Source organism: Symphodus melops (assembly GCF_947650265.1).
Source record: "Symphodus melops genome assembly, chromosome: 9".
In the NCBI taxonomy this organism is placed as follows: domain Eukaryota; kingdom Metazoa; phylum Chordata; class Actinopteri; order Labriformes; family Labridae; genus Symphodus; species Symphodus melops.
In genome coordinates this window covers 5371507-5398025 of record NC_136699.1, presented here as the reverse complement: position 1 = coordinate 5398025, position 26519 = coordinate 5371507, and the positions used below count along the sequence as shown (strand labels likewise).

Genomic DNA, 26519 nt, shown 5'->3' with positions numbered 1-26519 from the left:
CACAACATTAAAACTCTGAAGATAAAATAAAAACTGTGGAAACAGGAGCTAAAGAATGGTAGTTTTGACATACAGACATAAAAGTTAGTGTTGTATAGTTAAAATAGATTTTATGTTGGGAGGGCAAAATTAACTATAATCATGATTAATTTAGGTCTGAAGCTAATGCATTCTTTTTTTCATCAATACTAAATGCTATTTCGAGCCTTTAGGTGCTCCATGGACATGCTCCTCAGTATCTCTCTGTAGTCACAATGATGGTAAAGAACGTTTATGTGGCATCTTTGAATGTCTCATTTTACTTAAAATACAGCTCACCAGGGCAGTAAAGTGTAATATCCAAATTATGACATCAAAAAAAAAAACGCAATTCACTATTGACATCAAGTGATCGTTGACTGTTGTCCCTAATTTTTAGACTTTTTTTTTGTTTTTTTGAGCATTCCCGTGAGGGTGTCAATATTCAATGTTGATTTGAACACAAGTGATAGTGTGCCTTTACGTTTCCTTTGCACTGTATCTGTAGTGCTATGATCTTGGTCAGCTGTAAAAATTCTCTTCAAACAGAAACCTTTCCTCATTAATATAATTTCTTCATTTAATGGTAGCTTTGTTGTCTTTCCAACATGTCATCAAAATGTTTTTTCTATTCATCACTTCATGTTCATGGATAAAAGTAATCACGGCACCACAAACGTTAATCCAACTGTGAGTCTTTGATATGCAGATCGAGAAGTTTAAGATTCTCAACTAAAACTCCAAACACATTTTACGATCCAGGTTTAATTGCATCACTGCTGGTAGAACGATCAAAGCTGTCATTTTATTTAAGAACACCTGAAGAACCAGAGAGACTTTTGCTGTTGTAAATTGATTTGACCTCCTATGCTGCAGCTGCTGGTGCTGGTATTGTTATGGTGTGGCTTATTTTAAGGCCACACAGTAAAAACAGCATATTGTACTCTCTCTGTCTATCCATGCAAAAGCTGTCTGAGCTGAGCAGATGTGCTGCCATAACGCCTGGGCCCTTGTAACCTCCTACCTGCGCTTCCTACCTGAGCAGCAGCCACAGCATCCAGGGAGACAGCAGGATGTGATGACAGGCGTGGAATTAGAATATGGCCGCTGCTGTTTCTTTAGTTTTCTGTTGTTGTTGTTGATGTCGGGGGAAGGTAAAAGAGAGGAAGAAGAGGAAGATTGCAGCCTTTCATGCGTGGTTTACTGCCTGAGTTTAATGCAAGCTGAAATGAGTGCGGTATTGTGTAAGTACAGCATTTCCTCTGCTAATGGTTCCATGGCAGCGTGGCGATGGAGGATGGTAATTTCATGGTAGCATTTAACAGTCCAATGGCCTTATGTCAGGATATTAAACCGTGAGTATGAACTTCTACACATGGTTGGAGTCCTTCTTTTTACTGCACAAATACTGGTGTCCTACAGCAGGCTTCCTCTAAAACCTGCTGCCAAATCCATCTCCACGTCAACAACACTTTTTTTTTTTTTATATAAACCTTAAAGTCGTTATCTTTTGACTCCATTCCTTTGAGTAAAAATCCTTCCTTGAAACCATAAAATTGTATCTTCAAATTACTTTCACCTCATTTGAATCCTGGAATGGAGCACCATCCAGCTCCCCGCACCCTGCCCCCTCTCACTTAATGTGCATCCATCTGCAGCCTCTGACCTATGAAGCTGAGGTTTTATGGTCCAGAAGATATCCTCTCAACTGAGAAGAGTTTCCAGTGAAACAATCTATTGTTCCATAAATTGCTTTCAAGGGATATCGTAACGTAAAAACAGAAATGTCTAAAACGGGGGAAAACTAGTTAGCAAGTCCTCTTTCATACCTTTATTTAAGCCTTGAAAATTGTTGAGGTTTCCCTCATTTACAATGATGTCAGGACACAAGTCAAAACAAAAAAGCTCAAATCAAACAACAAAACAACAACAACAAAAAATGTAGGGTTCGGAGGGAATAGTTTGCAGATTTAAGCTTAGAGTACAGTGTTCTGGCACTAAACTAATTTTACCTCAATTGTGATTTGGTCGTAGAAATAAGACCTCGCCAGGATCGTTGAACCTGCGACCAGTGAGATGAAACGGTGACTGTAGCCTTTGCATATGGGCCTTACCAACTGAGTTAGGCTAGTGGCCACAATATAGCCCTGATTAAAAAAAATGGTATGACTAACTCTTGAAGTAAAGATAGAGGGACGGGAGATGATAGCCTATGCCAAATTTGCAGTAGTAAAAACAATTTGTTGATCAAGAGAAGAAATTATAACCCGTATCCGATAAAACCCAAAGCCTGTATTCTTACCAAAAGAGTTTACAACAGCGAATGTCATTATCACCACAATTCAAGGTCATGTTACAATCTTCTATCCAAAGAGCTCATAAATCTGAGTCGTCAATGTTTCCTGTCCACAGTCTTGTTTGCATTGAAGCACTTTCCACCAGAATGAAATCAGGGAGATATGTGGACGCACTGCAGATTCATCCAAAGGAGATAGATAAGGAACCTCTTACACTAGTGCTAATCATGAAATGTTTCTTACAGAAGAAATGAAAAACAGGTTCTGCAAATATAGCAATAAACAACAAATAGCTTTGTAAAACCGTGTGTCCATTGGATTCATAATTATCTGTGGCTTTAGCGACTCTATTAAGGCTATTTTTTCTATCAACTCTTGACCTTTCCGAGCTGGTGTTGAGCTGCAGGCGTGTTTATGACTGATGATTCTGACATCCCTCTCTGCACCGACAGACCCTCCTCATCTCTGCGCCATTTTAGCTTATTTATCATATTCTCAAGCAGACGACAAGGCAAGTCACTCATGAAAGGTCAAGCTCATTCGTTTCATGAGTGATATTCAGTCTTATAAACAGTGATAAATGGCGAAAGGGTCTCTCTAAGCCTGATTGCCATGTGGCTGTATTTCACAAACACACATGAAGCATTAGTGTGGCTGATTGGTCTTTCAAATGCCACCCGCTTGAGCTGCTGGCATGGCCATTTCTGGTCCATGCAATATATTTCTGCTACGCCATGCAGCTTAATGACGACTCCAGCCTGGCCGAAGTGGCCGAGCTTCATATTTTGAGAATAATTGACAATTAGGTGGATGGAGGGCCGAGCTTAATGCCAACCCACCGAGCAAGGTAGATCAGTTTCTCTTTGTAGAACAGGGAATGGAGTGCGGACGATGGTGGCTCCCCAATAAAGCTCTGAGCAACAGTTACTATTTTCTGCCTGGATCGATTTTTAATTCCAAACTAACCTTAATACAAATCTAATTCTAACCTTCAAAACAACAACCAGGAAGGCATGGAGCAGGAAGGGAGAAAATGTGATTTTTCAACACAAAAATTGGAACCTGTGAAATCTCTGATAAACGGTCTGCATAACATGGACAAGTGACTTCTTCAATTATACCAGAAGCTTCAAGCCAAAAGACATGTATTTGTATAACTCTGTGTGAAAGCTAAGAAAAAGTTCCCCTCATTAAAATATTGAAAACAGCAAATATTTGATCACACCTTGTCGGGATGGTCCAGTCTTCTAAACCCATTAGGCATTAGTTGCAGAATGGAACAGAATTATTAACATTGTCCAAAAACTACAAAAGTGTTCCAACTCTCTAAACTAGTTCCTTACAAAGCCTAATGTTTGAGAAGGTCACACGCAGTGAGACCTGGAGGATTGATCGATCCTTTAGTTGAATGGTTGAGGATGGACGTCTCAAAGCAGTGTTGTGGAGGTTCATTTCCTTACTGCAGTCTGGATTTAGCCTCCAGTCGACTCAGATCCCAGCTGGATGAGACTGAGCCGCTGAGTCTTTGATTCAGATCAGTAGAGCAAAGATCTGCAGATTCTCTGAAGTCAGAAGTCAAACATCTGACTGCACACATTTGTATAGGTTGAACTGTATAATACAAAGATTCAAAGCTGCAGATGTCTTGAAGGAAGCAGAGCAATGTTTTGCACAGGCTATTTCTTTTCTTTTCTCCACTTTTACCCATAGTTTGATTTTTCCCACCAACTTGGATCAAGAGTGTTTGTGGATTATTTATTTATTTTTGTCATAAATTAAAATAAGTTTCCAGGACCAGAAAAGAGCAGGGATTTTCCTGATAAAGATTGGTGGAAATTAAACTTTGTTCAGAGTGTTATCTATGTTAAGTTCCCCTCATATAGATTCATGTGTTTCATCTGCATTACTTCATCATCTACACTGTTCAAGAAATATGTTCCAGTGACAACCATACCTGAAACCAACCAAACTGACATGATCAAACTATCAATGATGAACACAGACTGTTGAAATATCAATATCTATTGCAAACACTGCCCAGCATTGCAATGTTGTTCATTTTGTCAAAGCTATGACAAATAATCATTTGTTGCATGTCTGCGTGTGCTTGAACATGTGTATCATAGCGGCAGTGAGAACACCAGCTGACAGCTAATGGTAGCATTGCTGGAGTCCATTGCTATTGTTAGAGTCCAGCACTCTGGGCCTGCACAAGCTGTTTTTGCTCTGAAGTCATCATGTTAAGACTTGTTTTCCTTATTTAATCACTGATTTTGTGGCTGTTTTACACCACAAAAACCCAAAGGAAGCACTTCTTATGATCTCTGACTGTGACTTGTGAATGTAAACATCCAGCCTATACAGGCCTTGTCTTTGAAACACACTTTGCAGCCGTCTATCTTCCTGGAGCAGTTCATCTATCCCTGACTGTCTTCCCCGTGTATCTCTTCATCTCCCTGTGTAAGACTAAAGAGGGAGCAGCAGCTCAATGACCTTCATCGGCCTTCCAGCTTTGTGACAAAGTCAACTCCCCAGCCGTCCATCTGCCTGTCCATTCCCCTCCATTTCTGAAAACTTTTTTTCATGCATGGGTTACTCTTTTTTTTTTTCTTTATCAGACAAACAATCAGAACAAAAGCAAATAACAAGTGCAAGCAGCTAAAAGTTAGATCAGCTGTAACGTTAGAGTCAGAGGAGGATCTGAGGCAGCACGCACATATCTATGATAAAGCCTACTGCCATAACTTACCGGGATCTGTAAAATGCCTTTCATTCACAAAAAGCAGGAAACGACATATAGATGACACCACCTGCTCACCCAACCTCAGAATCATGTCCATCACTTAGTCTCTACATCTTTCAGTATCTGTCGATCCATTTCTCTGTATGGAGTAACAGCTTCCGAAGTCAGCAGTGAAGCAACCCTTTATGAGCCTTTTTCACCCCTCATCTTTTTTTTTCTCACCTTCCCTTTCTTTATTTTAAAGAGAACATTTCCCTGTAGTTACCTTTTTACAACCCTCTGTTGGTGGTGTTTCTGGGATTTTATGCTTTAAAACCTTTGCCGTTTTGTTGTAATTTCATTTTTCCGCTGAATCAATTTCCCTCCAGCTTGCCGTGCTTGTGTTGGAGAGATTTTGGACCTCAGAGAATGCAGCTAAGGTGGTTGTACAAAGAGAAAAAAAAAATATTGGTTGTCGTGATAATATAATATGAACTATAAGATGCCGTATGTAAGGAATCAATGAAAATAAAACTTGAACTCCACATTACGTTGTAATGTTTGAAAAAGGTTTTTTTGGGGTACAGGCCTTATGTTCATTTCCCTCCACTGAATGGCTAAAGAAACTTTGGAAGAGTCTTTGGAGAACTTGGAAAGCCTTAAATTGTATTTCACACTAAGCTTTCAACAGCAGGTCTGTTGCTTTGCCTCAGTTTTGGGAATCGATAAAATCCTTCTAATCCACTTTTAGAGGTGCAAAGAGTGGTCAAAGTCACTGTGTAAACAATGCATAAGCAACAGGACTGCCTGCATGAATGTGTCCATGGCTACATTTCCTGTGGTTCAATGTTGGAACCAGTTTGCAGTTATCTTGACACAAACCTCTGAGGACTATAACTCTCCTGGGTTTCCAATCTTGCAAGTGGATATCCAGATAATTGTGTGAGATAATCACAGATATCATTCTCACGTGCAGATACCACTAGCTTTATAACACCCTTGTGGTCTCTCCGTCTCTTCTCAGGACTACAGAGTGAACATCTTCCTGAGACAGCAGTGGAATGATCCTCGGTTGGCCTACAGCGAATACCCAGACGACTCGCTGGACCTCGACCCCTCTATGTTGGACTCCATTTGGAAACCTGATTTGTTCTTTGCCAACGAGAAGGGGGCAAACTTCCACGAGGTCACCACCGACAACAAGCTACTACGTATCTCTAAAAACGGCAACGTGCTCTACAGCATACGGTGAGTGTTGGCAACATGCAAACATGTCTTCTTCTTGTTTTTTTTCAAATGAGTATGGTGGATGGCTTTAGATACTGTGATACCCATGAGGCTGTGGAAGCATATACACAAAGTAATAGGTATGAATTGGAGAACTAGAAGTTCTAAGTTTTCTGCAGTAATTCACAGTTGGCCTTGTGGACAACCAATTTATTCAAATACACACTCTAAAAAAGCAGAATTATTCATCTTATTAAAACAGTTAAGGCTTAAATGTTGTATGGTCCCTGTACAAATAAAATTAAAGGTTGACTTGGTACCAACATAAACCAAATACTATCAACAGGAATTCAATGTTTCACTGTACCAAAACTGGATTAGCTATAGGCTAAATACATATATCCAAAAAGACCAGTGATGATTAATTATTTGTTTGTTGCTCAGAGGGCTAAATCAATGTTTTGTTTTGGGTTTTTTTCTCAATCGTGGGTTGTCAGGGGGCTCAAAGAGGGTGCAGGAAACTTGGAGGCAAGAGAGGGGGAATCGAACAAAAGTGAAAATCAACAAAAAATATTATTTGTATACGTTTCGATATCTGTTTCAATGTCAGTAATGTATCCTTTTTTTTTCATTTCAATCTTGATATTTATTCCGGTCACACGGTGCGCTGGTTAGTCATATGATCATACAATCATGGTGCGTGTGCACAAACACACAGACACACAGATCAGATGTTGGAGGGGAAAGGTTACAATCAGATATTAAAACACTAGAATAGAGGATAGAAATTGAGTCCTGCTCTCACTGGATGTTTATTGCATTCCTTTAGACCTCCATCCTCTGCTTTAGCTCACTCTTATTGCATCAAAGTTTGAAGTTTAATTTTCAACAAGGCTCTGTTTTTTCTTTGTATGTCCAAGACACTCCATTCAAGGCTGTCAAGAGTTATAGCCGCCATCCTCCAACAAACCTTTTAGCCTGCCGGTACCTTCTCCTCCTCCGCCTCCTGCTCCTCCTCTGCCTCCTCACTTTTATTGCCTCTGCTCAGGGGCGAATGAGAGCGTGCTGCAGCAGCCGTTGTAATCTACTCAGCCTGTTAGTATTCCTGCAGCGCGTCTGATCCGTTATCAGCCTGCAGTTTTCACCTTCATGTCCAGCAGGAGGAGGAGGAGTGAGAGTGGGCCCTTTATAGATATCTACGGAAAAATGGGATGAACCATGTGTTCCACACTCAGTCGCTTTCATTATTTAACTTGACACCATCAGAACGAACTCTCCATTCATCAGCTCGATCACAGACACGACTTATCGACTCAGGATATTAAACCATCCAGCCAAGTGGGGGGAGGGGGGATCTTGTAAATGCTGTTTGCTGTTTCTTTGTGTTGTATTGCTTGATAGTGTAGGAGCACAAGAGAAGTCATGACAGATGGGTGCAACTCCTCCAAGATGAGAGTAAACTTTCTGATAATGGACGAACAGATTCAAATGTTGTCCAATTTCCTGCTGTGCTTTAAAAGAAATTGTGGGCCGTGCGTCCAATTGATGCATGGTCCCATTTGTACTCTAGTGGCACTTTATCAAATTTATGATTTTTTCCATGAAGAAAAATATGAAATGCATCCTTTATTTTAAAAGTGTTTCCTCTAAATAAATGGACAAAAGGGGAATAAATATGGAAACATTGAAACTTAAGGAAACTCTGATAACTCAGATTTCAGGATAATTAAATCTGATTCCATCCTCGACCTTTGTTTACAGTCCTCTGACAAAGTCAATTGCATCATGTGATGTATGACCCCACTATGTCAGGAGAGAAACAGAAGTAAATTAGTCATACAGAGGATGTAGATCAAAAGTGAAAGCACATCACCTGTTTCCAACCATCACTCGTTTCTAGCACGTCTTCACTTACCTTTATAGAGTAAAGTAATAGATCTTATTTGTGGACTAATTTGTGTTTACTGTATAGTTAATGATTGTACCAAAAAACAATGATGTTAGTTTTTTAATATTGAAGAACATTTTGATCTATAATGTACAATACTTGTTGATCTAAATTATTTGTGCTTCTTTAGTTGTCCTTTTTAACTCGAGATGAGTTGATTTGGGGTTAAATCTGTTAAAATGACAATGTGTTATCAGATATCTTTATCAATGATGAGCTTATCAAATTGGGCATCTATATTGCATTAGTATGTAGTGATTTTTCTACACGCACTGGAGGAGAAGCAGCATCAGGGCTTTAGGCTGTGCTTCATCCAAAGCTTTTGGAGTAGAGAGCCAGGCTCTAACTTTGTCAGCATTTGGCATTTAGGTGTCACGATGCAGCAGGGCGGAAAACCACAGAGCAGAACCCTCTTCCTGAAAAAGTGGGACATCTGTGGAGGCTACATCATGTGTGTTATACGTTTATTCAGCATCCTGTCAGGGACTTCCAACAATGTGCAGACGCGGCACACTTTCTTTGGTACTTCAGGCCTGCTGAATGTGTGTGTGTGTGTAGGTGTGTGTGTGTGTGTGTGTGTGTGTGTGTGTGTGTATATATATATATATATATATATATATATATATGTTGTAGTAGAGGATGTCCTGTTAGAGCAGAGCGTGTGCAGAGACATCACCTTCTTGCACAACTCGACAACCTCCTGACACCTACTGTAAGAGTCTGCAGACAAAAAAAGCTGGGGCTGAAGTTTTGTTATTTTGAGGTTCTTCCAGTGAAATGTACACCTATAGGCCTGTCATTTCAAAAGGTTTCATCCACAGAAGAATGATCCAGATTTTTCCTCATCCACTTTTCTTTTATCACGTTCATCCAGCTCTATTAATGTCGGTTTTGCAAGTAAAAACTGTATAGGATCAGCCAGATGCATGTACATATTTTTTCTGTGGAGGAAAGAAATCAGTTTAATCAACTCAGGTATTTACACACACAGTGTTGAGATGTACAGTATTTTACTACTTCTAAACCTACCTCAAAGTTTTTTTCAAACCTTTATCAACCTGTTTTTTTCTCCCATCATGTTAAGCATGAAAAACTAGTACTGTACTACTACTGCAGTTATATGAAAGAAATCAAGGTGGAAGCTTCAATTATACATCTTAGTTGACCTCTGCTCTCACAGGGGACTGAGTTTTCCAGCAGAAAACCCTGAAGGCTGCTGAACACAACCTCATGTCACAACCATGTTATGAAGTTGTGCTGACAAACCCAGAATGAGCTTTCACAGGACAGCCACACAAAACTGCCTCAACGCTGTCCTTCACCTTAAAATACAATCGTTTGTGCTGACATACAAAATAAAGGAAATGTGTCGTATTGTTCACATGAATTCAGCAACTGTATGAGATCAGGGTGTCTGGAGGACTGAAGATTAATAATGTTTCAAGATAATTGTGTTGATTATCATTAACCCTGATAAAAACAAAGAATATCATCTTAAATGAAGAAGCTGATCAGAATCTTTCAATGATCTGACTTAGTTTTCATCGGCGGTCAGAGGCTAATCTTTAAATGTCCTTTTTTCTCACAAGTTGCTTTTTTCCCCTGAAATTGAATTTGGATCATAGAGTCTGACTAACATTTATCTGAAAGTCCCAAAGTTCTGATACTGGCAGAGATCTTTGTGATCCGTAGATCTGTTGAAACTTTGTAGCTTCCTGCACTCTGAGTAAATGTGAAAGGATAAAGAGCTTTATAAGGAATTAATTGGTAATTGATTTGAGAGACAGAGAGATGATTACACTGTCACTCATTTAAAACATTCATTTTGTTTTAAATGATTTTCAGTGTTTAATTTTAGTTATGCATCATATCTTCTATAAGATAGTTGTTCCGTTCATCTCTGGAAAATGTTGACTCATTCCCTCCATGTGACAGCAGTAATTAATCCTCCTGACAGAGACGCCCAAACCCTAATGTGTCTCCGCGATGCTGTCGGGTCGGCTGTCCCTAACATTTTAATATTAGCGAGTCGCGACTAATTTCACAGATCATCCTTGCATGGAACAAGATTCATTCCCAGGTTGCTTCACGCCTGCTTAGCAACAGGTTTTTCAGTCCTGTTATTCTTCCAGCCAAGAAGAAGAATTGCCGAGTCCTGCAGAGTAAACCTAACCTCTATTCCTGTTACTAGGTCGTTGGTTCAAGTCCTGGGGTTGACCAAAATCAAAGTATTGATTTTAACGACACCTTGATCTTAGATGTTCATGCTCTGTGTGATGACGTGTTGCCGACTTGATGAGAAACATTGATAATGCTCTGAATAATCCCCTTAGTACTGAGTAATAAAGCATGTGTGTTTGTGTGTTTGCAGAATAACCCTGATCCTGGCCTGTCCCATGGATCTGAAGAACTTCCCCATGGACGTCCAGACCTGCATCATGCAGCTGGAGAGCTGTGAGTAATTAAACACATATACAGAGAGAGAGAGAGTGAGGGGTACGTGGGGAGCATCAGGGGATCGGTCACAAAGCAGCTGGCAGGGGGAGACGTATCATATAGATTTCTCTGTGGCCTTTTCATTCATTTAGCAGACGTGAGAGGAATCAAACCCACAGAACTGAAGTTCACACAGTTTCTGTTCTCGAACAAAGGGTCAGTGATCATAAAAGGGAGAAGGAACAATACAAACCCCAGTGGTACCACTCTGATATCTGGTGTCAGCTCTGATTTTTTTTTAAGTATTAGGAGAGAGCAACAGAAACTGAGGAGCTTCATAATGTCACCGCCTCACTCAGGGACAACAAGAACTGTTAGTGCAGAATACGAATCGACAATTTTTTGTGTGGCAGTGTTAAGTGGATTAACTTTATTTTTTATCTTTTACCTTTTAGGGCTGGGAAATTAATCAGGTTTCAATTTCAATTCTGATTTTGGCTTATCTTTAAATGTTCATAAAATCTATTCTATTTGCTTCATATTTCAGGGTTTCAGGGTTGACTGCTTATAATTAATTGATCGATCTTTGCAGCACCACCTGTTCACCTCCTTGTTCTTTACTTCACCCCTTCTAATTTTATCTGTCTCTATGTTTCCTTCTTTCTTCTGAGCTTTTGCGCCTAAATTCTCATTCTCTCTGCTCCATCTGATCTGAAGAATGAAAAGCCTCCACACTAAACTCAAGTGTAGTGCACTCTTGAATACAAGTTATTTCTGCAAATTGACCATGTTCACTGGACTAGTTTTAGAGCTGTGTACGCTGCAGTAAAATCATCACATTACTCAGTGTGGGCAGATAGAACGAGTTTTCAGCATGTGTTGTAATGCTCCTTTGACCCTTAAAAACCCTGCGGGGGGTTCAACCTCCTGCTGTGTAACTCTGCCCCCCCTGCACAGACAGAAATCATTTTCCTGCTCAGGTTATGAAAAATGAAATAAATGACCCACGCAGTGCTGGAAATCAGTCTAACCTCCTGCTCCCTCTCTCTCTCTCTCTGCAGTTGGCTACACCATGAACGACCTCATATTCGAGTGGGACGAGAAAGGAGCCGTGCAGGTGGCCGACGGCCTGACGCTGCCTCAGTTCATACTGAAGGAGGAGAAGGACCTGCGCTACTGCACCAAGCACTACAATACAGGTGAGGGAGACAAAGAGGATTCTCACTTCTTTAGATTATTTCATCACTTTCTCTCTACTTTTTATGTGATGCACCACAAAATTAATCTAAATTGTATCAAGTAAACTTAGTTTCATGTAGTTTCAAGAGTCAACAAGGTGAAGAAGGGCACACTCAAACTAGGCGAAGTTTATTTGATAATTAGAGGAACACCTTTATTTTGGTAATTAGAGAATCGATTGAAACTGAAATATATGAATGAGATCAGCTTTGTTGGCCAGGTATGCTTACACACACACATGGAACTGTGTGTGTAACGCATGACTTCAGTTAACTAAGCAAAAACAAATATCAAGTATACACACAAAATAAGCTGAGACTAATGTGTACAAGGCTAAATCAGACAAAAGTGCAGAGGTGAGTAGTGCCAACATGCTGGGATAAACATGCTATCAGCACTGATGATTCGTTTCTGTAAGTTTGAAAAGCCTCTTAGCATAAGAAAAATGAATCAGGGTGTAAAGATTGAGATGTCTGCACTTTTCACTCCACTTTCATTGCTGCTCTGTGCAGCTTTTGTGTTGGAGATGAAAAGATAAAGAGAATACAATGAAAGGTGTGGAGGAAATCACATTTAGATTGAATTTGGTGAGCAAAAGAGGTTAGTAATGCAAGTAACATCAAGTGGAAATATGATTCTCAAGCTTAATGAGTGGAGCATATTTATAATGCAATTTATTTATGTAGAGGCAGCATTGTCTTCATACTGTTATATCCAACACTTTACTGAAACATGATTTTTATTTCAGCGATCGTGTTCTGGAAAGAACACTGACGTGGAAATGAAAATACTCAAGATATATTTACTTTTCTTTTTTAATGTTATGAAAAGTTCTGGCTCAGTGAGGAGGACGACAACAATAGACATGAAATAATAAAAGCAGAAAGTATATATGAGGGTTTGAAAATGATTTGGAGGATGCACCGTATAGCAATCAAGTGGCTATGTAGAAAAGAAAAGTAAAAGGAGGCAGATGAAAAAGGGAAATAAGTGAGAGCAGCAGAAATCATGAAAAGAAAAGAGCAGGGAGAGTCTAGGAGAGCACAGAGGAGGACGGGCCACGCTCTGTTTCTCCCTCAGGGTCGTCCAAGTCAGGCTAAAAACCATCTGTCCAGTCCACCTCAGCGCTCTCCTTTTCTTACACTCCAGAGAAAACACACATGATTAACACACATACATGTATGGCTGACAATCTGAGAGTCTGAAACACACAGAAAAATACCAATGGAACTTTTGGAGGTTTCCTTTTTGAACGCTGTGACAGAATTCTAATGAATTCATTATTTGATCTAATTTGGGGTCTAAAGTTGAGCGGCAAAGAGATGGTCAGGACAAATAAAATGTAACCACGATGTGAACTTTGATGATACATTTCATCAGCTCCGTGCTCATTCTGAGGTCACTGACGCAACTAACTTGTTGCGTCAGGAGAGGAATTTAAATATGTATGAACCTTCATGACTTAAAGTGAAGGGACTTGTTTGTCATTACAAAAAAAAACACACAAAAAAACATGTCAGCTATGAAGGCCTCCAAAAAATGGGAATAAATGTTGATTTGCTTTTTTGTCAAATTAACAAATCAAATTTGTTGATACAATCTGGTTTTATTCAAGAATATTCCTTTAGTCTGCAAATATATGAACACTTGAATCAAACGATACACATTTTGCCCCCAAAAGGAGAGATTTCTTTAAAAGATGTATACGATTTCATAGTCCACCCTTTTTTGCTAGGAGTAATATTTTGTGTGGTCAGTGTGGGAGGAAGACACTTTCGGTTAAATCCACTGAGAGGCAGAAAGCACGTAGGCTACTGAGGAGCAGCGCTGGTGATACGCCTGCAAACACGCTCGGTCATGCTGTGAAAACACATTAAATCATTCTCATGAAGGAAAGAGCTGAGGGGTCCAACTAAGATTAAAGGTCAGTATTTTTAGCATCACAAAGGCAGCCGTATCTTTGGCCACCCAGTCCGATTGAGGGGGGCGTGTCCCTGTGGGAAAGTGACATCCATGCATACGCTTGATGTGCATTCACAAGATTTTGGCTTCCTGACCCAATATTGTCAGCAGCAGGTGAATAAACCTCCATATCTCCAAACAGGAAACACATCCAGTTACAGAAGAAAGATTCACTGAAAATAAAAGATAAAACAGGACTTCAAGGGATATCTGTTTCTTATTTATTTATTTAATGTGGACTCTTGACCTGGATTGACTTTCTTTAGTGAATCAATAAAACTCAACAGCAAGAGCAAAACAAACTTTTAAGAAAAATACACAGGAATGAGAGAGGTTAAATGTAATATCCATCATCAGAGCACTGGTCAAAGCTAGCTTTAGTGTGTGTGTGTGTGAGAGAGAGAGAGAGAGAGAGAGAGTGTGTGTGTGTGTGTGTGTGTGGTGTGCAGAGGGCTGATTAGTTCAGATCCAGAGCCATCACTCACACAGAGGCTGACGTCTGCTGTCGCCGCTGAGGAGATGAACGATCCACCGCCAGACGAAAAGCCTTGACACGGCTCAGCACCGGCACACTCACACACACGCACGCACACCTATATACGGTACATGCGCGCTCACACACACAAATCCATAACCTGCTGCACATACTCATGCATACACAGTGAGATGCACGCACAGCGAAGACAATGAAGTGATAATCCACAGTTTTGCTTTGTAAATACATGGAAGTCTGTCTTCTCTCCATCACTGAATCCTGCAGAGTCACGTCACGTATGACTCCTTATATGGTATTTCCTGTCTCAACTTTTGCAAGCAACCTGCTACAACAGCATTCAGCTACTATATAACGCTGATCATTATTACAGTGATAAAAAAAAAAAATATTGTCCAAGAGCAAAGAGCACTGTCTTGGACAGCACAGTGCTCTGATAGATTAAAAACAAATGTCAAGCTTAATTAAACAACAAGTGCATAACTGAAATAATTAAAACAACTGTGAACAGCAGTAAGTGCCCACACACTCATACAATACAGGCTGATTTAAGGGGGGGGAAAAAGTATTAAACTGGCTATTCCTGATAAGGGAACCCTTTATCGTAAGTTTAGGTTGTATTACTTGATTTTAGTTTGTTAAATTAGTTACAGTGTTTTGATTAAACAAAAATTAACTAAGGGGCTTTGAAGTCATAGAGAAGAGACTCACCTAAAAAGATGTTGCATTATGAGCTGGTTTCTATTTTTTGATTGTAAAAAAAGCACAAAAGAAAACAAGCTACAGTTTTACCTCGGGCTAACACTTTTTTGAAAGAATTCAAAGAAATAGAAGCAAAACCAGGGAATGTCGGGGCACGCGAAGCCATAGTGGTGAGTGTGGAAGCTCCATGAAGCTATGCTCTTCTAATTGAATGGCTTCTTTCCTGCATGTCAAAACCCCAACTCTCTCTCTCTCCCCGACTCCTGGCTTGAATCCACCGTCATATCTCTAAATGAAGGTGCAAAAATGAAAAATGAAAAAATACTTAAAAACAAATTGGATTGTGTAAAGAATGTAAACACCATAAAATACAAAACACTCAAATACAAGGAACTCTACTTCTAGTAATCACTTTACAGAGCTTTTATATGTCATTCATGCACAATATATTCTAATCACAATGAGGCTTTTCCTGGTTAAGTTAATAAATGCAGATACAAAGATTCCAGGACAGCTCGTGTCTTTGGACTAAATAGAAACTGGGCAGAGATAGGATACATTCACACGGCACAGACAGTTGTATGTGTGGGGTGTTGAGAGGGGCTCGGTTTGCAGTTTGGTGCGAGGCAGACAGTGAGTTTATGTCTGCTGGCTCGGAGTGTTCACGCTGAACCACACAGTCAATGTGCCGTAAAACCAAAACTACGAGCTAAGAGCGTCTGAAACCCTCCAGAGATCTTACACAGATTTTCATGAATTTCCTCAGTAGAAAGCATGAATTCTTTCAGGACAATTTACTCCCAGACCCCATCTTCTTGCCCCTTTCTCATTTCATCTCCGGTTCAGCTCTGTCGCTGTCCTGCTGCTCTGTGAGTGTGTGTATGGATATTTGTGCTGTATATATGTGTGTGCGTGTGCGTGTGTGTGTGTGTGCCTCGCTGCTTCCCAATCAAGCATTAAGAGGGAATTAAGGTGTCGTTTCTGCTCAGATTTATTAGCTGCAGTCTATTGTGACTGCAAGAGAGAGGCAGCATTTCTCTCTCACTCTCTCTCTCTCTCCCACTCACTGTTGTCTTTTTACTGCCTCCCATCCCTCCATCCAAAACACACACATACATACAGACACACAAAGAAAAAGGCCTGTTTGAAATACTAATTACGAGTTTTTGCTGCATTGCAGGGTGCTCTTTTGTTTTCTGGATGGAGATGTGTTTTAGGTAATAGGTAGATCTGTTCCCAATATGAACATCATGCTGTAACAAATGATGAAAGCAGCAATTAAGTCCATAAACCCTTGACAAAAAAAAAAAGTTTCAATCGTTTAGCAAATGACTTAAATGTATACTCAGGGCCTGATTCATAAAATGACCTTTGATGCTCAAAACTGGAGTCAAAAATGGTTATTCCCAAAACACACGCAAAAGGTTGAATACACCTGCACATATTTACGCAGCGGTTTTGGGGGGAAAAAAATCTCATTTCTATGCAAATAGTCATCATTGCATAAGAGAGTCCCAAAAAGGCGCGTTATTACTACTATTATAGTATTGTTTGCTGCCAATCACTGCATGAAATATTTGTGTGTTTGAGGACATGAAGGACTGTCTGTGCCACTTTAAAAGAAGTGCCTTTGTAGTTCTATAAACGATACTGAGCCGTATAACACATGCAGTATGAATGAAAGTACAGTATTGATTTAAAGGACACAGCCGAGGACCCTGCACACACTACTTACATCTTTTATGCCAGACACAGACACAAGTGTGTAGTACTGACCACAGGACACACACACTCAAACACTTTAGTGTTTAGCAAAGCATATACTGTACACACACACACACACACACACACACACGGATCCAGCCTCCACAGTGAGATAGCGGCCCAGCTGAATAATTTCAATCTTCTTATCAGATGGAAAATATGGACAGCACTTAAAAGCTCTGAAGTGTATCACAGCCATAAATCAAGTCCGACTTCATCGACTCGTCCTCCTCTTCCTCTCCTCCTGCTTCTCCTGCTGCTGTCAATTTCTCCTCTCCTCCTTCTCCCTCGCTTCCAATATATTTTGCTCCTCATCCCTCTCTCTCTCTTGCTTAAACATCTCCTTTCCTCTCTCCTTTCCTCTCTTTCTCTCTCTTCTCCACTCCTCTCTTCTTTTCCTCTCCTCCTCTCTCCTCTCCTCTCCTCCTCTCTCCTCCTCTCTCCTCTCCAGTCATTTAGGGTTTAACTCTAATTGATGATTGCTGCCCTCCATTGATCGTCTTTGATTAAATGGATCGTCGGCCATCTTGCTCTCTAGCTTTCTCGTGGTTTATTATGAGACTTGGCGCTCTCATTACATTACAGAAAGAGAAGAGAGGACATTTGTTAGCCTTGCTTCTGTGCTGCAGTTTAAACAAAGGCACTGCAGTGAGTGCTAATTTAATTATCTTTGTGAAAGATTTTCTTTGCAGACCCTGTTTTTTTGTACTGAAAATTACCCCTTTTGTTTCTGTGTTTAATGCACTTCAGTATTTTTTTTTCATCAAGTATTTATCTTATTTGATTTTTATAGTCAAATGTCAGATATAGACTGAATCTTTTGTCCAAAAAGAGGATTTTTCACCATAAGGGGTGACAGACAACATGGTCAAAAAACACAGCAGTGTGTCACAGTTTGATCCAAAATATTGAAATGGTGGTATATGGAACAGAAATGACTGAAGGCCTACAGTTGAAGGCTTACTTATCCTTCAGATAAGTAATATTATGTTCAAGCAAATCAGAGGCAAAGAGATCAGTAGAAAGGAGGTTAAATTCACAACTACATCGCTCCTAATCTCTCCACTGCATTTTCACAGCAACGTGCTGCGAGCGTAAACATCCGGTGTTCTTTTCCCTTCACAGACACACAAGGACTAACACTGCTGCTGGCTGAACACAACAGGCAGCTGCATATCAACAGACTCAAATGCAACAACAGTTTGTGCAGTGTACTGGCCGATCTAATGTGAGGTGGTAAAATAAGGAGAACGAGAAGATGATGCATTTTGCCTTAGAAAAAGTTGAATAACTTGCAAAAAAGGAAAGTACATACCAGATGTTCTTTTGTAATGGTACCAGGACACAAACTTCTGCTTAGGCTATACAGGAGACTAACAAAGAGGGACACTGTTCAGAGAAAGGCTTTCTTTCAGGTGTTCTGACACTGACAGAGCCTGAAAAAAAAAGTGAAGCATGTAATAAAAGGAACAAGCTAAAAACAACTACAGAATTCAAAGAATTCTGAGCTGCAAACATTTTCCTTGATCTTGGAAGCTGCTCTTAAAACTCAGAGTGATGCAACAAGTCACCATCTCAACATTTCCTAAACACCCTGTCGTTCTGCAAAGTGTTCACAGTCATTTAAAGTTACACCGTGCCGTAACAGAAAAGCCTCAGAACACTGAGTTGCATCGTTGAAAGTTTCAACTCTACACAGGACAGTGTAAAAATCAGGTGACTTTGCACTACTTATTTGTCACATCATACATGTTGCGCAATCAGAAAGCAATACAACTTGTTGTTTTTTTTTAAGAGGGTCAGCTACTTGTTGAAAAAGCTTTAATAATTTACCATACGCAGGCACACAGGAGTAGTCTTTGTTTTATGAAGGAGGAAGAAGCAATAACGATTTTCTGTTGTGTCTTCAGTCTTCCTGCAGAGCTTCCTGCTCCTCTGAAACACATTCAGACTCTTTGTCAAACTCTTATTCATCAAGTGACTGTCAGTGTAAATCCCCGAACACCTCCTGCATTTGTTTTCAAATATTAAACATGTTTGGTTTCATTTGATATTCAGCAAAGCCAAACATTCTTGTCCCTTTTGATTTTCCGCTCGTGATTTACACTTTGGCTTAGTGTGAGCGCTGAGGAAAGATGACATTTTGTCTCCGAGCTGTCAACTCTGTCTTCATTTCCTCTCCGGCTTATCCCCGTTTTTTTTACTGCCAGTCCAACAACTCGTCCCCTCTCTGATCCCTCCTTCACACTCTCCTCCTCTCTCGCTCCTTGTCTTTGTGAATCATTCTTTTAATTCAGCTCTCTGTCTCATCATTTCCACCTGTTTTTTCCAGGAGACATGGCTGTGTCAGTGTTTAGATAAAGCTTCTGTTCAGAAAGAGATAATAGAGAATTCAGCATTAATGGAACATTACCTCCGGCAAACTGACGAAAGAACATTTTGCTTTTTAAGTAGAGTTTAAACGTCCGACAGCATTATCGTTTTCTGTTTCCTGGAATCAAACTCTCCCTCTGCAAATTCACTCCTTTCAAAATGAGACATTCACACTGAAAAACAGGACACCCACTGAGACAAAATGATTGGCTGCATGAATATAGAAGTGAGTGGTCTTAGAAGCTTCCATCTCATTACAAAATAATAACCTCTATGGAAAGGGCCATTTTTTGTCTTTTGAAACAGAATTCATTTAAACAAAATTGAATAATGTGACTTTTTTTCATTGCAAACTTTGACTAACTTCTATTTTTTTCTTTTTGCACATAAATCTCTGAGGCAGCTGCTCTATAGTCTCAGGACCCAAAACCAACTCCTCAAGGAGAAGTCCAAATATATTGATATTTTTCAATCGATGAGATTTTTTTCTTGGAAAGAAGGAGCAGTCTGGATCTCCAATGGTACAAAATGTGACTGAACAAACAGATGGAACAACACTTGCATGTTTTAAACGTGCTTCATTGATTTTTGACACCATTTTATTTCCAGACGCACTTTAACAAAACTCCACCATCAACTTTTTAGGACCCGACCCCTCCGTTTAAAACCAATACTCCAAATGTAATGTATAGGTAAAACAACATCTCCTCTAACAGTTTTGGTCTTTGTTATGGTTTAATCCATTTGACAGGATTTTGATTTTTAAAAGGGCTACCAGCATTTTAGAGAAATGAGAAATTAAATGTATTGTTTCTCATGTATTCATTATCCTTTTAAACTGGCACCAATATCATTATATTCCATCAATTGTTGATTTTCATCTTTTTTATAAGCTTACAGCTCATGCTGAGATAGATGACTCTCTGTTATGTAACAACAGGGTAGTTTAGTTTAAGCTGCTCATCGTGTTATCTAGGATGAAGCATAATGTATCGTGATTAAAATGATTGCATAAAAATAATACTTTTTATTGGTTAGGTAATTTCTTCCAATATGTGCAAATTATTGTGAATGACACGAAGCACAACTGGCACCTGATGCTGGTTGAAAGCCAGATAGGGATCACAGCTTTCTTGTTGCAGTAGAGATTCATGAGTTAATGACAAGTTTTTCCTTATTGCAGTATGCAATAAACACAACAAAACACAGATTCTATTACAACAAAAAAACACATTTAAAGTTGTCAAGCAAATCTTTCTCATTCAGCGTGTGTACGTTTCCTTTGGGAAGGAGGCCTGGGTATGTTGGTCAGCCTTTCACACCATTTCAATGCTGCCAGGTAAAGCTAAAGATAGCAAGCAGCTGGATTTATTCTGGATCCAAGAGGGAACTGTTGCATACATGGGTATTGTGTCGAACATGAACAACAAAACGTACACATGGAAAATGTGCTTTATAGATAATATGCACTCTACTTTCTGTTTATCACTTCATATCGTTATTGCAGTATTGAATTGATGTTATCTCACAATGCATATTGTGCTCTCATTATGCGCGCCTTGTAGGAACATTCAGTATTTTCATTTCTCTTTCTGTTGTTATCTCACCGACTCCTGCTCCATTTTCCCAAAGACATAAATGACTTCTGACTCCTTAATGTTTGCATGGCAGTTATCTGGATATGAATCTCTATCATTTAAAGATAGAGGAAATGGGGAAATAACGTGAAATACATTCAACATGAGGTGATCTCAGCCCACTGCACCAATGTTTTTGATAAGAAGAAGTTATTGTACCTGGTTATATGAGCAGAAAATCTGAAGATTAGTGTTAACCATCAGAATAATAAAAACGACAACCTTGGTGACCATCCCGTTGCCAGAGGCTTTTAAATTTATGAAACAACAATCTGCTTTTTTCAAACAGAAATGAATCACGCTGTCTTTGAATATTTTTCTCTCAAATCTTTTTCTTCCTTGAACCTGGGGTTTATAAAACAAAGTATTTCTGTTCCCTTTTAATGAATAAACGTTCTCTCTGCTCCTCCTCCAGGTAAATTCACCTGTATCGAGGCTCGGTTCCACCTGGAGCGTCAGATGGGTTACTACCTGATCCAGATGTACATCCCCTCTCTGCTCATCGTCATCCTGTCCTGGGTCTCCTTCTGGATCAACATGGACGCTGCTCCCGCCCGGGTTGGTCTGGGCATCACCACCGTGCTGACCATGACCACTCAGAGCTCCGGTTCCAGAGCCTCCCTGCCAAAGGTGAGGACAAATGCGTATTTCAGTACCAGATGATGTCGATCCCTGACATCCAGAGGCCTATATACCTATATACCTAATTATGGCTAAACTGAGTTTTGGAGAACAAACAGCAACAACATTCTTACATGTTTCTTTGAAAAAATACTGTATGTTTACCATGAAGGGAGAGGATGCAAGCAAAAATAAGAAAAACAAATGTGAAGGAATAAAAGAGCAACAGTTTGTGCAGGAGAAATTAAGCTGTGAAAAATGAAAGACGGGAAATATAGAGAACAGAATAAATAATAAGAATGGATGTGGGGAATACCACAATGAAAGATAGTGGAAGAGATAATGAGCCTGTTTTTAAATGACATGTACAGTTTCGGAAAAAGAGGCCATGAGACAGAGATATAGGGAGGGAGAAAGGAGACAGTCAAAGATGAGAAAAAAAAAAAGAAAAAGAAAAAACTTCTAAAAAATGAGGGAAATCGTTTCCTGTGGGGGATTTTCAGATTAGAGAAGAAAAAAAAACGCTCTGATTTTGCGTGAGCCTGTAGGATTGTATAATTATGTCCAGGGATGCTGTAATCCTCCCCACACACACACACACGCACACACACACACACGCACACTCACACACATGCACACAAACAGTTTGTTGACATTAGGTGCTTCATGCGCTCTAAAAATTGAACAAGTGAACCGTGACTCCTGTGCCGTTCAGCTGTCACAATAATGATCACACAGCACAGCTGAGCTTAGGTGGGCATACTGCACTACACACACACACACACACACACACACACACTATCATCTGAGTGTGTTTGTGTGTGATTGATAGCAGACACACGGCGAACACACGGCTCTTTTCACATGCCATAAAGGTGGGCTGTAAAATGTCAGGCGAGCAAGGAGTGGAGGTTAGGAAAGGAGACATGAAAGGGAAGAGGAGAAGAGATGAGATTCATTAAACAAAGCAGATGATGTTAATGGTAGTGCACAGGATGCTAACCGTTGTTAACTCACAAGAAAAAAAACACCTCAAGATCCAGGCAGACATGATGTATAAACAAGTCACGAGACTATGCAAAACTATGCATCATACTGCAAATGTTAGGCAACTTGACATAACTTTGTTAAGTGACTGAAGCCAGGTTAGGTGAATGTACCCGAAAGCGTTCAAAATATAAAATGCAGCATTGGGGTCTGTGTCTGGTTTCACACTGGATACTCTCATGACCTCAGTTTCAGAGCGCTGGTGCTTACTGTTGCTAGGTTACAAAAGTAAACATTTGCTACCCTCTATAGTGACCGTTATGTCTTTTTAAAATAGCTCATTGTTTCCCTTTTTAAAAAAGAAATATCACCAAGAAAGCATCAGCAGCAGCTCTAGACTCGTAAACTGTTCCCTCGAAACGACGAGTCAAATTAGTTTCTCATCCACCATTGTTGTTGAAAAAGCTAAAACCAGAAGTCCTGTCGCTTCTTGGTGTTGATTCGTAGGTGAGAGAGATTCGAGATTGATGAGCATGGCAGTTTTCTAGAAGTTGAACTATTTTCAACCAAGAGCTCTGTGAGTGAAAAACAACAGCTGCGGCAGAGGGCTTTTTTTGTCTTCACGACTCTGAGCTTTGAAAATGCTGCTACGTTTTGCTTTTGTATTGAAGCGGGCGCTGTCGCCACAAAAGGCCATTTATGAGTAATTTTTCATTTTATTTCATTGTCGAGAAAGTCAACTGATTGCGATTCTGAATTAACAGAAATTCAGGGTTGCTGGGTCGTGACCAAGCGAGCCTGGGTTTAAGTCCAACCTGTGACTCCTTTCCCCGCACGTCATTCCCCACTCTCAGTGTCCTCCTTTATCCACTCTTCTATCTAGATAAAGATCCAGATAAATAAACCTCCGAAACATCTTCATGAAAAACAGTGTTTAGAGATATATCAGCGTGTTTAATCTGAGCTCTTTTTAATGTATGGTCCAGGGTGAATTGTAAGAAGAGCAGGTTTACCCAGATACCCACTTTCACTCTCTGCATTTGATCTTGTTTTCTCGACTACATTGTGTGTATGAACTCATAATACACAGAACGGACATAATGTTAAATGATACCCAATTAAAAACATAATTCAGAACTCCTTATGTTTCATTAGAATAGTTTGGTATTTGTTGCTGTTTTGTGTCAAAGTTCAGAATCGACCTGCAGGTCTTGATCTAAGAAGAGATTAAGGAGAGTCACTTTATAACCCTTATGTGCTAAATGTATCCTCTTGATTTTTGTTTCTCTGTACGGTGATGCAGCGTTTCATCGACAGTCCTTTTTTCCCTTCAGAGAGCCGCTCTGTCAGCTCTGTCCTTCTTTTATTCATTCTTCCAAATAGCTGACCGGACACCAAACCAGTCAGCCTGTTACCCAGTCATTCAGCTGACCACTGGTCCAGTCAGAGCAAAGTCTCTGGCTCGCTGGCTGCTCTTCTTCTTCTCTGAACATTGTCCTGTGAAGCGTGAGTTCAGAAACTACTGGACTCATTGTGGCTACTTGGCTCTGATTGTTTGAACTCATAACCCTCCAGATTTGGTCCTAAAAAAATCATTCAAAATTCATGTTGAATGTAGTGTTTTCTTACAGAATCTACGATGTTAAGATGCACAAAAACTGCTGTGTGTCTCGCAGATTTAAAGAGCGACACAACTGTATCCAAACAGAGTGATTTCAGTTTTCTTTCTTTTGACATTAACAATCTTGCCAATGCCAAAAAAGTAGTTTAACACATACAATAAAGACAAGTTCTCATCTGTTCTGTTTCTAAAGTGTTCTCGGCAAAGTCACAAAGCTACAAATTGACAATAAAACAAAAAGCACACCGGTGAATAATCAGTCTGGAGACATGATGTCCAACAATTTAGTGAAGCCATTCTCTCTCTATCTGTTTCATTTACTTCACTTAGTGCTTGACTTTCCCAGAATGCCCTCCACCCACCTTTCAGAGAAGGACGTTGTTTGCATCAGTAGTACAAAATTAAGGTTTTCCAGGCAGAGATGAGACCATTTAAAATGATTATTACACCTTTTATTGATGTCAAGTCAGAGCTCTCTCATTAGATTTGTTCACATGTGCGATACGGTTAAAAATGTTCTTAGGACATAGGAGATGCCCACTGTTTAGATAGACTCTTAATAAAATGATTTGATAAAGATGTGCATATACATGCATCAAGCATTGGATCAGCTTGCCTCTGTACATGGGGTGCTACCGAACCACTAAGCCATCTGAGCCCCCAACTTTGAGATATTTGACTTTGTACGAATTAAGTCAGACCAACATATAGACATGTTTTTTTTTGTGTTTTTTTTTAAGTCTAGTTTTAGTCAGACTAACACAATAAACCATATTTTTTCACATCACGTAAACATAATACTTTTGTTTGGGTGTATTTTCCAGTACTAATTACGTTGCAGCCATTACAGCTCATCTTTGGGCTGCAGATTGTAGCAATCTCATGGAGAACTTCCTAAACCTAATGTGCTTGTTACTCAAATTATGTAAATTAAGGGCCTCAGTTTAAAAATGAATTACTATTTTAATATTCTCATAAAGGCATAATGCTTTGGCTTCCTATCCTTAAATAATCGTTTTTTTCTAGAACAGTCATATTTTATTTAAACCCGGGGTAATGTCAGTTCTCTCTCTCTCTCTCTCTCTCTCTCTCTCTCTCTCTCTCTCTCTCTCTCTCTCTCTCTCTCTCTGTCTGTCTCTCTGTCTCTCCCTCTATCTCTCTCTGCCTGGATGACCATCAAACCAAGTGAACCAGTTGACCGTTTAGGCCTCAGTGGTTCTCAGCAGCTCTGGGGGGCTGAATCAGTCGGGCATTCGTAAAAGATAAATGTTTTCATAAGCATCACACTCAGCACAAAATGAGCACGAATTACAACAAGGCCGGGCGGCTGCGATAAGCATTGTGTGTTTGTGAAAGTGATCTAAAGTCGAAGTATAATTGGGTTTGAAACGGCTGATTGTGGGTTTTCTCTGGGTGACAGACGAACAGGGATCTCCCTCTCAGGCTCCAGCTGTAATTGCGTGCAGAGATGGAGAGTTGTAATGACAGGCTGGGGTGAATACACTTGAATAATGGTACTTGGCGGATAGATAGCAATCAGACAATGATCCAACCAGACTTCATTTAGCCCTTATTATCCGTACAGTCCTTACCCCGTCCGTCTAACATCACAGCACACTCTTTAGCTACTGATGTACAACTGGCTTGCTGCTTCTTTCATTTTTCTGGCTTTTTCTTTACATCAGGCCATCTGTTTCTTTCATTCGACCCACTACAATGGTAGCACAATTTTAAACTTAGCATCTTAGCACCTTTGTGCTTCATATTGAGACACAAATACACATCATCAATGAAACTGTTTGTCCGCGAACGTTATATAAATACATTTTATTTCATTTCAAAATAGGTAAAAAAAAACAAAACACAAATGTATATTTTATATTTTGCATCAAGAACGTAACACACAAAAATAAATGTTTAGTGCTGTTGATTGTTGTGTGTAGTAAATCCTGTGATAGCTGGTATCTAAATAAAACTGAAGGATGTTGAATACTAACATATTTATAGACTCAACTAACTTTCAAACTCTCAACAAGTACACTTTGCTTGCTGCAGTGGCAAATATTTGTACTTAATTCGAGCAACTGGACGTATCAGCTGAAGTGCAGTTAGATTGACAAGAAATGAGAGAAATACTTTAGCTAATTTTAGTGTTCTTGCAGTGTTTGTTCAAATAAAATCCAATTTTTGTAGTTGTATTGGAGAAAAGAAACATAACAAATACCAAGTAGCACAAAACATCTGAAAACGTTTCTGCTATTGGCTGCAAGGAAATACATTTCTGAGATAAACTGTATTCATCCCTATAGGAGAAGTTATGATGTTTGTAATCTTATGAACAAGTGGTTTTATACACACAGGCCTGACATATATGCTTGCAGCAATGTTTACAGACATGGTGAATATCACCTCTCTGGTTAGCAGTGCACATTTTGTGCTGACTGCTCCACTGTTTCCCGCACACAGAGCACT

The 26519-nt window shown here is 39.7% G+C and overlaps 1 protein-coding gene across 2 annotated transcripts in view; it reads left to right on the top strand.

The window, feature by feature from the left end:
* The window catches only part of glra1 (glycine receptor, alpha 1), a 109313-nt gene that overhangs the window by 63652 nt on the left and 19142 nt on the right, over positions 1-26519 (top strand). For both annotated transcript variants that reach the window (XM_079352345.1, XM_079352346.1), the window contains 4 exons: positions 6062-6285; positions 10584-10666; positions 11710-11847; positions 21234-21448. In XM_079352345.1, coding sequence (XP_079208471.1) covers positions 6062-6285; positions 10584-10666; positions 11710-11847; positions 21234-21448 — 660 coding nt within the window. The remainder of the gene's footprint in view (positions 1-6061; positions 6286-10583; positions 10667-11709; positions 11848-21233; positions 21449-26519) is intronic.